This window comes from Gobio gobio (assembly GCF_949357685.1).
Source record: "Gobio gobio genome assembly, chromosome: 4".
In the NCBI taxonomy this organism is placed as follows: domain Eukaryota; kingdom Metazoa; phylum Chordata; class Actinopteri; order Cypriniformes; family Gobionidae; genus Gobio; species Gobio gobio.
This window is the reverse complement of record NC_137100.1, coordinates 30,840,875-30,857,604: the sequence shown is the minus strand read 5'-3', so window position 1 is coordinate 30,857,604 and position 16,730 is coordinate 30,840,875. Positions and strand designations below refer to the sequence as shown.

Genomic DNA, 16,730 nt, shown 5'->3' with positions numbered 1-16,730 from the left:
CTTCACTAATACGTATATAATAGTACAGAAGAAACGATCTGTCGCTACTTCTATTTCATCAGAACTTTAATAGTAGACAGGAGCGTTTTGGGTAAAAATAAAGAGGAATTGAAGATGTCTTTCATTGCCATGGAAGCTTGTTTCCTGCCACAGAATAAAACATTTTAAAAGATAATTGCGACTTTTTATCTCAGAATTGCGAGATCTAAACGAGCAATAGCAAGTTATAAAGTCAGAATTGCATGATATAAAGTCAGAATTGCAAGTTAAAAAGTCAGAATTGCGTGATATAAAGTCAGAATTGCGAGATATAAAGTCAGAATTGCGAGATACAAAGTCAGAATAGCGAGATATAAAGTCAGAATTGCGTGATATAAAGTCATAATTGCGAGATATAAAGTCATAATTGCGTGATATAAAGTCAGAATCGCGTGATATAAAGTCAGAATTGCGTGATATAAAGTCATAATTGCGAGATATAAAGTCATAATTGCGAGATATAAAGTCAGAATTGCGTGATATAAAGTCAGAATTGCGTGATATAAAGTCAGAATTGCGAGATATAAAGTCAGAATTGCGAGATATAAAGTCAGAATTGCGAGATATAAAGTCATAATTGCGTGATATAAAGTCAGAATTGCGTGATATAAAGTCAGAATTGCGTGATATAAAGTCAGAATTGCGTGATATAAAGTCAGAATTGCGAGATATAAAGTCAGAATTGCGGGATATAAAGTCATAATTGCGAGATATAAAGTCATAATTGCGTGATATAAAGTCAGAATCGCGTGATATAAAGTCAGAATTGCGAGATATAAAGTCAGAATTGCATGATATAAAGTCAGAATTGCGAGATATAAAGTCAGAATTGTGAGATATAAAGTCAGAATTATGAGATATAAAGTCAGAACAGAATAGCGAGATATAAAGTCAGAATTGCATGATATAAAGTCAGAATTGTGAGATATAAAGTCAGAATTGTGAGATATAAAGTCAGAACAGAATAGCGAGATATAAAGTCAGAATTGCATGATATAAAGTCAGAATTGCGAGATATAAAGTCAGAATTGTGAGATATAAAGTCAGAACAGAATAGCGAGATATAAAGTCAGAATTGCATGATATAAAGTCAGAATAGCGAGATATAAAGTCAGAATAGCGAGATATAAAGTCAGAATTGCGAGATATAAAGTCAGAATTGTGAGATATAAAGTCAGAATTGTGAGATATAAAGTCAGAACAGAATAGCGAGATATAAAGTCAGAATTGCATGATATAAAGTCAGAATTGCGAGATATAAAGTCAGAATTGCGAGATATAAAGTCAGAATTGCGAGATATAAAGTCAGAATTGTGAGATATAAAGTCAGAACAGAATAGCGAGATATAAAGTCAGAATTGCATGATATAAAGTCAGAATTGCATGATATAAAGTCAGAATTGCGAGATATAAAGTCAGAATTGCAAGATATAAAGTCAGAATTGCAAGTTACAAAGTCCAATTCTGAACGGAAAACGTTTTTTTGTTTTTTTTTTCTGAGAAGTGCAAGTTTATATCTCACAATTCTGACTTTATATCTAGAAATTGTGTGTTATAAAGTAAAGAAAAAAACATCAGAATTTTCAGATAAAAAGTCGCAATTACCTTTTTATTTTATTTATTTTTTGGCAGAAACAAGCTTCCATACATTGCTCCTTTTGCCAAGTATGTTTCAAAACGGCCACAAACATTATACTGAACAAGACTAGTCAATTTTATCCTAGTTATTGGCGGAATGTTCATTCTTAACAGCAAATGCTGCTCATCATTGCTTCTCCTTCTGTTACAATCAATTCTTTCCGCTCATCAGGTGTTGCTCTGTCTAATGATTGCCAATACTGCGGTAGATGTGGCTTTAACATTTGACAGCAGATCTGTCAACCATCTTGTGGTCAGTACAGTTTTGAAATGCATGAAGGAAACTTTTGTAGGCTGTTAATTTTTAAACTGTCTTGAATGACAGCCAAGAGCTGCCCTGAGTGAACCCAGCTGGTCATCCGTCATTGTTAAAAACGTACATCCCTGATTGGGGTCTGGTCTGAGGCCAGCTCAACACAGGTGCTTGGCACAGCATTGACATTAAAGCACTCCACACTGAATATCGAGCAAAAGAGTAGCCAGGAAATTTCAGTTGCTGTTGTACTGATTACTAAAAACACTGGCTCAAAAAAAGCCTGTGTTTGAGACGCTGTTGGTTCGTTTAGATGACATGGTTGAAGACATTCATATGTCACAGACAGCGGCTCTTGTTTTTCATTGTCTATTGTGTAAAGCTGTCAGACCTTATACAGGAAGAGACAATGCAATAGATTTGCAATGATGGATGACTAAAGCTTGCTGGATATTACGAATGTGAATAGTATAGAATTGCTCAGAGTGTGGATGTTTTAATGTTTATGTATTTATTTTATTTATATATAGGTTGTAAATTTAACCCTTAAATGCATGAATGTTTCGCCAATACATATTCGGGTCTTTAGAGACCTGTATCAATATCTAACACAGATAGATCTCTACCTGTCACGATAATATAAAACTCTCCTGATATTACAGTAACAATTACAGAAGAATAAAATAAAGCATATTTTGTTACCTTTTGGAGCTTGGAAGGGTTCAGTTCGAGCAGATGTTTTATACCATAATCACTGTCCAATTTCCCAGTCCATTCAGCATCTGGCTCATATTCACCATCTCAAACATATTCTTAAAATATATATATTTTTAACATCTTCAAAATCAATATTTTGATCGCTGACAGTTTCTTCACCAGATCCACCATCAAATGACTGACACTAATATTTGATTGCGTTTAGTACTTGCTCTGCAGCAAAAATGAATGGGGAAACAGGTATATATATATATATATATATATATATATATGTATGTATGTATGTATGTATGTATGTATATATATATGTATGTATGTTTTTTTATTTGAGGAATGCTAAGAAGGTTGACATCATGGGTCCCTGAAGACGGTAAAATAGATAATAGATAAAATTGATTTTATAACCTATAAAATCATGTAAAAAAACATATACTGTATGTATATTTAAAATCACTCTTTTTAAACTTTTAGACACTTTAACACTATTCTTTTTTGAGGTCCAGATGATTGACATTTTGGCTTTTATGGCTTCTTTGAGGTTGAAATGGCACCAATGTAAAATGTAATGAACAACTCTGTTTAGTCAGAGAACATGATACTTTTCTTCAAAGTGTTATTTTCCCTCTCTCTCCCCCAAAGTTTGTGCATGAGAGAGAGATCACTAATTTGCCTCATGTCCTGGATTTGCCTATTCATCAAGCCTCTCTGTATTATTTATGAACAGGGTGAAAGGCAAGGGCGAACGTCTTTATTTTCAGACGTCTGTGGATAGGGGGCTCGCGGTGGGAGATGATTGGCCTTTCGCTCAGCTACAAAGAACCTCTTTTCCTTTGATATTCCTATGAAATTATCGCATCTCGAACAGTTATATCACAGCCTTCTCCTTTGCCCGCCAAAACCCTCTTTTGACCTGCTTTGTGTCACTGGCTTGTTAATTAACTATGATGTTCACTTATCTTCAACAGGATTCAAACTGGATAACTTTATCTCTTTTTTTCATGACAGTCTTCAGTAAGAGGAGAGAATATTACGATATTTGGCTGCCTGAATCATGGGATGCCGCTGACTCTTCACGACAACACGTCAGTCTCGTGTGAATCTGGTAGGACAGTCTATGATTATATCTGAGACAAAACTCTTTAAGCTATGTGTAGTTATCCTCACCCTCCCATTCTGTGAAAAAGTTTGGAATATGAATAAAAATAGTGCTAAAATATTATGGTAAAATCTTGTTAAATGGTTAACTGTAAGTTACCTTAGTATACAGTGGAAAAATGTATCAATTAGCACATTTATTGGAAAGATTTAATGTAAAAAATATATTATTATTAACAGTGTTGGGGACTAACTAGTTACATGCAACTAGATCGCGTAATTTAATTACAAAATAAATGTAACTGGAATCAGAAAATGTGTAATTAAATTACAGTTACTTAGGAAAATGTTAATGATTACAAAAGGGATTACATCTGAATTTTGTTTTGTAAAAAGCTATATGTCGAATAATATTAATGTGTTGCTTTGCCTGTTTTTGATGTGCACGATGCCTCCTGCCATTTAAAGGCTGTTTAGTAAAGCGACACTATTCTGAAGCTTTTGATTGGTTCTTGTTTTAATTTGAAGTGCACGACGTCTGCCAATTACATCAATCCACATTGCTGCTGAAAGCTTTAGGTCAAAACCTGTCTGAGAGTTGTGTGATTAAAATGCGTTCCAGTGCTGGAAAATAGAAAAGTAATCAAAAAGTAATCAAATGTAATCAGTTACATTATACTTTAATAAAGTAATTGAAATAGTTGCACTATTTATTATGTTTAAAATAGGGTAACTTGTAATCTGTAACCTATTACATTTACAAAGTAACCTTCCCAACACTGATGTAACAATATGTTTACTTAAATCTACTTACATCTGTTTCACTTAATAATTTACAATGAAAAACAGTACGATTGATGGTATTTTATTAAAAAATTTGTTTATTTTTATATTTGTTATCCGTTATGTGCCATTTTCTGTTTTATGTTATATTTAATGCTTATTCCAGTGTCGTATTTTGTCATTGTGTGGCTATTACTGTCCACTTTATATATTTATTTTTGATTTACTCTAATTGATGTGTCCTTTCTTTTGTACCACCTATACAGTATTATTATGGTGGTTGTCTGCATGATTTAAGGTAAAAGCATTTTAGTAGTTTAAATAGGTTTATAAATGAACAAAATGCTAGTTAAATGAATATGAATTGAATATATAGTATGGTTATGAACTGTAAAACATACATGCACCAAAATGCTATCGTAATGCCTAAAAAACTGTTGAGCAAACTGTATTTTTTGCTGTGAACGTTTGGTAACCACAGGCTGCCAATTTTATATATATATTTTTTAATTATTCATGAATGAATGAATTAATTATTTTTGTAAATTTAACTGGATTTTTGGTGAGGGACAAAAAAGTGTAGGGAACATTTAAATTTATTTCTGGTTTTAAATTGCTTTGGGCCAATGCCCTTTGCTGTAATGTTCATGAAGACATCTCTGAATTTATACCATTGCATGAAGTTCCCTATGGCGTTGATCCAAAATCATGGCACTAAATATAATGTAGTGCCTTTTTAGGAAACAATTCGGGCGAAACAAGGAAAGATGTCACCATTTATATGCAAATTCCACTAAAATTGCATCTCATAAAGTTGCAGGTGGGATGTGGTAATCTTGCTTCGACCAAACAAATTTTATTTTATGGTCCATAATATTGATTTAAGCACATAGAACTCTCACATTAATAAAAAATGGTGAAATTTGATAGCATTTGTCTTGACCTGTACCTGTGCTCTTTTCTCTTCAGAATCAGTTTCAGGATTTCATCTCTCCATTAACACCACCTCAAATATCACCAAGCTGAGGATACCCTACCCACAGACGGGCACATGGTATCTGAGCCTGCGCTCTCTGTGTGCCACTGAACACGGGTGAGGACATTTGCATCTATTCAAATCTAGAAGCTGAAGCTGAGAAAAGGATGGAAAATATTCATAGCACTCCATATATTTACCTTCATCAACATTTAGCACGTACAGTATAAGCATGTGAACTGAGGGGTGTATTCTATTTGCTACTCTGTAATACTTGTAAAGCATCATAAATTCACTTTTATGTTGACCTAGTTTCTCATAACCTTACTTTATCTAATTCAAAATGAAAATGAGTTCTGACAGGGAGAGTTCGGGTAAAGTTCGACATCTTCATTTCAAATTGCAGTCAGAAGCTACAAAATGTACCTTCACACTACCATAGAGATTATAGCATATCTGCTCACCTTTGAATGTGAGGTCATTTTGAATTAGTTTTAACCTCCATATAGATCCCAGGGATAGTTCTCCTTAAAAATGAAGGTTTTGTTCATTTTGTTCATTGTTCATTTACTCACCCTCATTTTGAGCTTGTGTGACTTTTTCCATCCATGGAACACAAAAGAAGTTATTTACAAGGCTGTGCTGCTCTCTATTTTTTAAGGAAGTACAATGTTTGAAAGAAAAAAAGGACGCAAAAAGCACCACAAAAATATTGTAAAAGTGATCTATGCAACGTGTGCACTATAATTCTTCTGAAGCCATACTATAGCTGTGTGTGAGAAACACAACACAGGGGATAACATCTCTAAATTCCGTATGTTTCTCACAAAGCTTGAAAGCTTTGCAACCTTAAAAGCGTCAATCCCGTTTCATTGTAATTGCATGGAAAAAAACCTTTTTCAGTATTCACAGAATGTTCAAAGAAATGTTTTGGGCAATGTTCATTTCTTGGAAGTATTTCTAAAATCTTATACTTTAATTCTTATTATCTCCATGTTCTTCTGTAGGTTTGAGGTGTGCTCTAATGTAACAGCTGAGGTGTACCTTCGCTCTTACCTGACCCCCTGCATCAATGACTGCGGCACCTATGGCCAGTGCAAACTCCTGCGCACCAACAACTACCTGTATGCTGCATGCGAGTGTAAAGCAGGTGAGCACTCAGTCTTTCTTAACCCATGTGTTCTCTTATATAAAATGAGTGGGGTAAATGAGTCTTAACTTTGAGAAGGAAATGAAATGCCTCGTCTTCGAATTTGCTGGTGTGTGTACTAAATTGTTTCAGATATACAAGATAATGTTTATGGCTGGGAATCAGCAAAGGCCTGGCAATATATAGCATTTTCTTTTCATTTGTTTCTCTTTTGGCTGCATTGTACAGTACTTACACTAATGCTTAAAAGTTTGGGGTCGGTTTGGGTTTTTTAAAATGATTTTTAAGGTCTCTAAAGGCTCTTACTGTAAAAAAGTGAAATATGTATATTGTGAAATATTACAATTTATATATATATATATATATATATATATACATACAGTGGCATGAAAAAGTATGTGAACCGCTTGCAGAATCTGTGAAAATGGGAATCATTTTAACTAAATAAGAGGGATCATACAAAATGCATGTTATTTTTTATTTAGTACTGTCCTGAATAAGATATTTTACAGAACATTTTTTACATATAGTCCACAAGACAAAAAACGTTCAAAAAACGTTCCCTGTGTCGTTCCCTGGATGATCCACGGCTGTTTTTTTGTTTTGTGATGGTTGTTCACGAGTCCCTTGTTTGTCCTGAGCAGTTAAACTGCCCAATGTTCTTCAGAACAATCCTCCAGGTCCTGCACATTCTTCAGTTTTCCAGCCTCTTTTTCATATTTGAACCCTCTCCAGCATTGACTGTATGATTTTAAGATCCATCTTTTCACACTGAGGACAATTGAGGGACTCAAACACAACTACTAAAAAAGGTTCAAAAATTCACTGATGCTCCAGAAGGAAACACAATGCATTAAGAGCCGGGGGGGGGGACTTTTTCAAAAATGTTCTTATTTTGTTTAAATATAATTTTTTGTTTATTTAGTACTGCCCTTCAGAAGCAACAGAAGATACTTGCATGTTTCCCGGAAGACAAATTAAGTACAATTTACCTTGATTTTCAAATTCAATAGGTTAGGCTCTTAATGCATTGTGTTTCCTTCTGGAGCATCAGTGAATGTTTGAACCTTTTTTAGTAGTTGAAAACTGAAGAATGTGCAGGACCTATAGGATTTTTCTGAAGAACATTGGGCAGTTTAACTGCTCAGGACAAACAAGGGACTCGTGAACAACCATCACAAAACAAAAAAACAGCCGTGGATCATCCAGGGAACGACACACAGCACTGAGAATGAGTGAGAACTGAGAACACAACAATGGTTCATAAACTTTTTATCAGGGTTATTTTAATAAATTCAGCTATTTTTTTATCTTGTGGACTATATGTAAAAAAAAATGTATGTAAAATATCTTATTCAGGACAGTACTAAATAAAAAATAACATGCATTTTGTATGATCCCTCTTATTTAGTTACAATTATTCCCATTTTCACAGATTCTGCAAGCGGTTCACATACTTTTTCATGCCACTGTACATTTTTTATTTATTTTTTGTTTTTTTTGTTTTTATGTATTCCTGTGATGGTAAAGCTGAATTTTCAGCATCATTGCTCCGGTCTTCAGTCACATGATCCTTCAGAAATCATTCTATGCAGATTTGGTGTTCAAAAAGATACATTTCTTATTATTATCAGTGTTGAAATCAGTTGTGCTGCTTAATAGTTTTGTGGAAACCTTGAAACATTTTTTCAGGATTCTTTGTTGAATAGAGAGTTTAAACAGCATTTTTTAATAGAAATTTGGTTACATAAAGTAGAAAGTGTGTTTATCGTCTCTTTTTATCAGTCTAATGTGTCCTTGATTAATACAATTATTAATTTTGTTCATCATCAAAAACAGCTTTCTGACCCTAAACTTTTGAAACTGTAGTGTTGTATTATTAACTTACATAATTGTTAATAATTGATTGCACATTTACCTAATGCCACAATTAGTTTGACCTTTTCCTGTATTTTTCAGTTTGGCTTGATTGTATAGCTTTTTGTTCTTTACAAATAGCATTTCATTTTATTTATTTTTGTAGTAAACTGCAATAAAATAAGATAAAACTAGACATAGGATTTATGTCACAAATTAAACGAGGCACCACAATCCCCCCAGTGATCTCTAGTGGTGGAATGCAGGGCAATTTTAGGTTGTGACACATGTAATATTACGTGTGCTTGAAATAAGCTCCTGGACACTTTTGTTTTGAGTAAAATAAAGGAGCAGGAATTCTGTGTCATTTAACAAAGTGAACAAGGGATATATCACCCTAGCGGTTAATATGTTGATAATTACTGTAATATTTTATAATTCCATTTAATATCTTTCTCCTTTACTGTCAGATGCCAATCAAAGATAATTGGCATGTTAAATGGTTCAATTACACATGTGCCAATCATGTCGCTCTATAACGATGAGATCGCAAATCAAGTGGTTTTTAATTAGAGGACATTTGATGATCCTGAGAAATATGCTAATCACAACCTCTCAATTACAGCGCCATTATGAAGCTCTGGTGCCTCGTTTCCCTTTCCCTCTGGATTCCTACCCATAGTTTCTTTTGTCATTAGCATAGACAAATTTACCCTTTTAATGAATGTTTTCTAGCAAACAGCTTAGTGCTGTGATACAGCATGCATGCAAAGCTCTTCTCTGTTCTCAAGTGTCTGGTAAAGCTCAATTGACCGTCTTTGTCGACACTCAGTGAGACTTCAATCACTACATGCCTTTGAGGATTTTTGTTTGTGGTGTGGCTAATTAAGGCTTCATAATCAGAGAGATTTGTGATATGTTTTCTGGCATTTTCTATGAGAGGTTAGAGGGACAGTGCATCTATTTTCTTCATGGTGTTTATATAACAGTAGGTTGCCTGAATCCAATCTATATTTATGAAGCTGTTTACAACAGCTGACAGATGAGGAGCAGAATGTGTGTGCGAACCAGGGAGAAAGTACATGTGTTATTTCTGTGATGTTTTTTTATTTTTTTACATGCATTGCCTATGCGTGGCGTTTATTTATTTATTTTATTATTTATAGCTTAGTTTGCTGTGAGGACATGGACTTTTACATACACTATACTGTTAAAACGTTTGGGGTCTGTACGTTTTTTTAATGTTCAGAAAAGAAGTCTCTTATGCTCACCAAGTCTGCATTTATTTGATCAAAAATATAATCTTGTGAAAAATTATTACATTTTAAAATGACTATTTTCTATTTTAATATATTTAAAGCTACAATGTGTAACTTTTTTAGTTTATTCTTAGCTAAAAACACTTAGTTCTTTCAAAAATATATGTGTTCATTAATGTATATTTACTTCTTTCAAGTAATAAAGTATTCTCGTAAGTTTATAATATGCCATTTAAAATATATACGGGTAGGGGTTTGAATGCAGGTCGCCATGTTGCCCCTCCATCTTGAAAGTACATTAGCCAAAGAGGAACATACCCGTGAATTCAAGCTTCGCCTTTCGCGTTTTAACACTCGATGGCACTGTACAAAATTCCCTGCCTCGTGCATGCGCAGAGAGTTTTCATCTCAGCAGCGTCCAGTAACAGAGTTATACGAGTTTTCCTGGCTTCTTTATTCCTCAAAAGTCTGTTTTTCCTTGTGTGGTATTTCTGTGCGTTAAAAACTCCGTAAGTAATAATAGTTATTGTCATTGTAGATGTGTTTCAGAGTGTCATCGCGTAATTCAGTTGATGTCACCTCAGAAGTATTTTTGTGTCAACATACAATAGCATAATGCTCACCTATTTGAATAATCATTCAGTTATTTTGTTATCAACAATGTTTATTCGTTTATAGAAAATATTTGCTTGTAATGTATGTTGATGGAAATATGTATCAGGTCTGATCGGCATATTAACAATTGTTATACAGAGCGCACTGCAGTGCTAAAGCTGCGCACACACTTTTGTAATCCGACACCGCTTGTTAGCAGCAGCAGCGGCAGCTCCGCTCCTTTTAATGCAGCTGCATTTAGCGCCTATATATGGTACAATAAGCTCTGGTTTACGGTTACATTATACAAATGTAACTTATAAGTATAGTTATACAGTTCTTAACTGTGTATCTTCTGTCATGTCATTATCATGTATATTTACCATCCTTATTTATTCTCTCACAGAAACCACATTTATGTACATATCCACGCAAACCTGTTTATGCCTTGCTATTGGATGACTGAATAAACATTACTATCATCAAAGTTATTATTAGATTAGCTGCAGTTCTATCTAGCCGAATAATTAGGCCAGTTGAGTTCCAACCATCCCACTGCGCACAGAATATCCCACAGGCAACGTGTCGAATGTGGACGAGGTCGAACTGGAAGCCATGTTAATCTTGGACTAAATCGGCCACCGTAGGAGTTAAAACGAAATCGGAATTGAGAGGAACAGAAACTAAAATTCACTGGATGGTCATATACCTTTTCACCACTAGATGGGGGAAAATATCACACAGTGTAGCTTTAAAAAAGTAATATATTCCTGTGATGCAAACCTGAATTTTAGCATCATTACTCCAGTCTTCATTGTCACATTATCCTGCAGAAATCATCTCCTGAACATTTCTTATTACAGACATCCCAACCTGAAAAAAAGTCATTTCAGGGAGGTATCAGTGTTGTTTTCATGTAGCTTTGGCAACTAGCTGACCTGAAAAAATATGGACATGAAATGAAACTTGTTTAACTCAACCATAACATGTCAGTTACAAACTGTACAGCGTGCAAGATTGTCATTATGTTTATACTTTATACTTTCGTTTTTTTTGGGGCACTCTCCCTCTGCCATGTGCTCCAGTTTCTAGATACACTGAACTGATTAATTCGGTTCGGGAGAAGAGATAAAAGCCCTCCCACACTGACAATTGATTGGTTGACTTACCGAAACAGGCCAATCAGGATGCTCTCCGTCTTACATGCGCTTCATTAGGTGCACACTAGCACACACACGCAAGGTCTCTCGCTCTCTCTCCCTCTCTGCCGTGCGCTAGTGCACAGTTTGTGTCTCGCATGCGCGCTCTAGATTGCGGGAGAATTTAACTAAGGCCTAGTCCACACGTACACGGATATTTTTATAACCAGAGTTTTTCCTCCTCCGTTTTAAAAAACAATCGCGTCCACACAAGCACAGTTTAAAAAAAATCTCCGTCCACATGAAAACGCAAAACCGCGCTATGATTGGCTGCTTGATTTCCACATGGGTCCCATCCACGGCACCGATGCACTGAGGGATGCCATGGGCTCAGTGAATCCCTTCTACAAGTTTACTTTGGAATCAGTGACACTGACAGGTAACTGTAGGGGCAGGGCTCAAGTGGACTGAAGCTTCACACACTTGCCTTACTATGTTGTATTTTTGTATTCTGGCGCCTCTGTTCTGCAATACAATGAGATAACTGCGCATGTATCTGTATGTAATAAGCGCTGTTAGCAGAGTTATTAAAAGTTACGTCCGCCATTGCATAGACTCCACTCATGTATAAACAAAAGCGATAACGGCGCACAATCTGATGTCAAACAAAGGAGAGAACGGCGCACATTTCGACTTAACAAGCCGAAATCTCCGGTTTCACCTTCTACACGACAACGCTGTAACCGGAGTTTCTAAAAAACTTCACCCTGGCCGGAGTTTTCAAAAAAGTCCGGTTTCAGTAACCGGATACTGCGTTTGCGTGTGGACGAACAGCCAAACCGCGTAGAAAAAGCTGCGGTTTTGAAAATACCCGTGTTCGTGTGGACAGGGCCTAATTTGCGGACATCAGGGAGCCGCTATAAATATGCGGGAGACTTGGGATGTCTGTTATTATTATTAATGTTGAAAACAGTTGTGCTGCTTAATATTTTCGTGGAAGTGCATTACATTTTTTTACCAGGATTCTTTGATGAATAGAAAGAACAGCGTTTATTTGAAATCTTTTATAACAGCTTTCAAGATCAATTTAATGAATCTTTGCTGAATAAAAGTATTAATTTCTTCCTTTCTTAAAAAAAGAAAAAGTCTTAATAACCCAACATTTTTGAACAGTAGTGTACTTACTTTTAAAGGGATAGTGCATCCAAACCTGTATGACTTACTTTCTTCTGCTGAACATAAAAGACTATTGAAAGGTTAATGTTTCCAAATTCTTTTCCATGTAATTACAGTGAACAGGGACTGAAGCTTTCAAGATTTACGCTTAAAACTGTCTTTTTTGCTGTATCTTGTAGTAAGCAAGACCATGTTAAGTCCAGCTTAGAGTGGCCTGTAACATGTGTGTGCTTCTCTAGGTTGGGATGGCTGGGGTTGCACGGACAACACAGAGGCGTACTCATATGGGTTTCAGCTGCTCTCAACTCTCCTTCTGTGCCTCAGCAACCTGATGTTCGTCCCACCTGTGACCATCGCCATCCGCAGTCATTACCTGCTGGAGGCATCTGTCTATATTTTCACCATGTTCTTTTCCACTGTGAGTAGATCTGGTTTAAACCAATGAAAAACATGCCCAAAATTAGGCATTTCGATTGCTAGCTGCATGTTGACATACAGTATATTCACAGATCAGGCATAACATTATTCCTAATATTGTGTTGGTCCCCCTTTTGCTGCCAAAATAGCCCTGACCCATCGAGGCATGGACTGTGGTATCTGGCACCAAAATGTTAGCAGGAGATCCTTTAAGTCCTGTAAGTTGCGAGGTGGGGCTTCCATGGATCTGACTTTTTTGTTCAGCATATCCAACAAATGCTCGATTGGATTGAGATCTGGGGAATTTGGACGCCAAGTCAACACCTCCAACTTGTTGTGCTCCTCAAACCATTCCTGAACCATTTTTGCTTTGTGGCAGGGCGTATTATCCTGCTAAAAGATTCCACAGCCACCAGGGAATACCCTTTCCATGAAAGGGTGTACATGGTCTGCAACAATGCTTAGGTAGGTGGTACGTGTCAAAGTAAAATCCACATGGATGGCTGGCCCCAAGGTTTCCCAGCAGAACATTGCCCAAAACATCACACTGCCTCCGCCGGCTTACCTTTCTTTCCATAGTGCATCCTGGTGCCATGTGTTCCCCAGGTAAGCGACGCACCCGAACCCGGTCATCCACGTGATTCATCAGACCAGGCCACCTTCTTTCATTGCTCTGTGGTCCAGTTCTGATGCTCACGTGACCACTGTTGGCGCTTTCAGCAGTGGACCAGTATTAACTTCTTGAGCTACAGTAACTCGTCTGTTTGATCGGGCCACACATGCCAGCCTTCGCTCCCCACCTACATCAATTAACCTTGGCCACCCATGACCCTGTCGCCGATTGGCCACTGTTCCGTCCTTGGACCACTTTTGATAGATACTGACCACTGCAGACCGGGAACACCCCACAAGACACCCCGCAGTTTTGGAGATGCTCTGACCCAGTCGTCTAACCATCACAATTTGGCCCTTGTCAAACTCGCTCAAATCCTAATGCTTGCCCGTTTTTCCTGCTTTTAACACATCGACTTTGAGGACAAAATGTTCACTTGCTGCCTAATATATCCCACCCACTAATAGGAGCCATGATGAAGAGATGATAAGTGTTATTCACTTCATAATGTTATGCCTGATTGGTGTATTTAGCAGGTAATACTCTTCTAAAATAAACAAAGAGATTATAAAAGGAATAATCCCAACTCTTAATTCTGATTGGATGACCAACGGTTGTAATTAAAAAATTAACATAACAGTCAGATTACAGAACTGGAACTAGCTATTTATATTAGATTTGCATTCTGTTTTTCTCCAGCTTTGGACAAACATGTCTAAATAATGTAATAATTGTTTGAAGAAGCGCTGGCTTACTCACAGACCCCTCATGAGTCTTAGTTCAGCATATCAGTGGCAGCTATATGGAGGTTATAGTTAAGAACCAGTGACATGTCAGAGTGTCATTTTATTCATGCTTCCACTGACCTTTTGTTTTCATCTTTCACCCCTGAACAGTTTTATCATGCCTGTGACCAGCCAGGCATTGTGGTCTTCTGCATCATGGAGTATGACGTGCTGCAGTTCTGTGACTTCCTCGGCTCGCTCATGTCTGTATGGGTCACTGTCATCGCCATGGCCAGACTCAAATCCATTATCAAACAGGTACAAATCACATTCAATTACCATAAACCTTGTGGTAGTTATTGTTAATATTCAATTAGCTCAAATATTTATGTATGTGCACTGTGCAGTATCTGCATTAAATGTAAAAAATCAAAACCATGTTGAAATTTAGCGTAGCCTACTGTTCATCATTGTCTTTTTTTTTTATAAATTAGTTTAAACTTATACTTTTATTCCGCAAGGGTGCATTAAATAGATAAAAAGTGACATAAAATAAATGTATAATGTCACAATAGATTTATATTTCAAGTAAATGCTGTTCTTTTGAACTTTCTATTCAATGTTAATAAAAACAAGATATTTCTGAGCAGCAGATGAAGACTGGTAATGATAATGAAAATTCAGCTTTGACATCACATGAATAAATGACATTTTAAAATATATAAAAATAGAAAACAGTTCTTTTAAATTTGTATAATATTTCACTTTGTTACTGTAACTGTGTTCAAATAAAAGCAGTCTTGATGAGCCTCCTTTCAAAAACATAAACATTTTTACCAACCTCAAACTTTTAAAAGATAGTGTAAGTATTCAAAATGGGCCACTGTATATAATAACCACAATCTGATGGTTAAAATTACATGTGAAGACCCTGGGGCCCAGAAATGCAGGATACTTCTTGTGTCATCAAATTCTATAAATTCATTTTGTGTGATTCATAAAGGCCAGTAGTGTTTCATGGACTTTATTGCCAGGAAAAGAGCTTTCCAAGATGTGCAAGAGAGCAGAAATTTTGTCCACCTCAGTAAACAGCTTACACAGAGTGTAAATATACGAATGTCAGCAGTCTGTCATCTGCTGTCATAATGATGGTGACATTTCGCTGTGGAGCAGAGTAAATATAGGTGGACACTTTCAGGTGTATGTATGTGCACACTCTCTTTAGTTCAGTCTTCAGCTGCTCAACTGCAGAGGGAAAGAGTAAGGTTTAAGGAAAGAGAGCACAGGGAGAAAGACAATAAGAATGTGATTAACGGTGTGTTTGAGTCATTTAGAATCTATGAAGATATGAAGTGAGGGGGCTTCTGCTTATGAAGGGAGTATCTAATGGAAAGAACAAGAAAAAATAGCTCCCCTCCAGGGAGAACGTTTTTGTATATTACAGCTGATTGCGTGTGCGCGCCTTTGAATGTGTTTTGCTGAGTGCTGCAGTTTGCAGACACTAATCAAATCACCCATGTCACAACAGTTCTGAACTTCACGCAGGAAGGAAAGACGACGAGAAGGACATTTTTAGCTGCACCTCTCTTTACCTGCAGTAAGCCTTGCCAAAGCAAGTTGGCCCTAATTAGACTGGGGATTCACTATCACCTCTAGACATGAGGAGTTGTCGATGTTTGAACTAACATTCTCCCTCTTTGCTGCTCTCCTACCAGGTGTTGTACTTGCTGGGGGCGATGGCTCTGTCCATGGCCTTACAGCTGGACCGTCATGGCCTGTGGAACCTGCTGGGGCCCAGCCTTTTCGCTTTAGGCATCATGGCTATCGCCTGGGTAAGTTGTATTGTGCACATTCATAGATTTCATGCATCACTGTAAAGCAGGGGTCTCAAACTCATTTTACCAGGGGGCCGCTGGAGGTAGACTCTGGGTCAGACTGGGCCGCATCAAGTATTACACATAAAAAGTGTTTCAAGTATTCCCCAAAAAAAGTAGCACAATAGATCCAATCTTCTCAATCTTTATTATTAACAGTTCTTCAACATGAACTGTTCGTCTGAATTTGAACTTTCCTTCTGAACATGAACGGTTCTTCAGAACATAGGCTTCTCTTGCCTACTCTGTTTTTTAAAATAAAGCCTATAGAAATGAAATCATGCAATATGAAATAATGAATGATTTTAATTTTATTTTAAATAATAGACTAATTCACAGCAAGGCCGTAACCAGGTCAAACAGAACAGTGAACGAAATTCTAGGTCTAATTCTAGTTGGGAAATAATCTTTTTTGGGACTATTTG

General features: G+C 36.5%; 1 protein-coding gene across 1 annotated transcript in view; it reads left to right on the top strand.

Annotated features, from left to right (window-relative positions):
* The window catches only part of tmem8b (transmembrane protein 8B), a 196,055-nt gene that overhangs the window by 156,812 nt on the left and 22,513 nt on the right, over positions 1-16,730 (top strand). The window contains exons 7-12 of the mRNA XM_079815071.1: positions 3,653-3,749; positions 5,495-5,618; positions 6,509-6,651; positions 12,916-13,094; positions 14,603-14,749; positions 16,147-16,263. Of these exons, the coding sequence (XP_079671197.1) occupies positions 3,653-3,749; positions 5,495-5,618; positions 6,509-6,651; positions 12,916-13,094; positions 14,603-14,749; positions 16,147-16,263 (807 nt within the window). The remainder of the gene's footprint in view (positions 1-3,652; positions 3,750-5,494; positions 5,619-6,508; positions 6,652-12,915; positions 13,095-14,602; positions 14,750-16,146; positions 16,264-16,730) is intronic.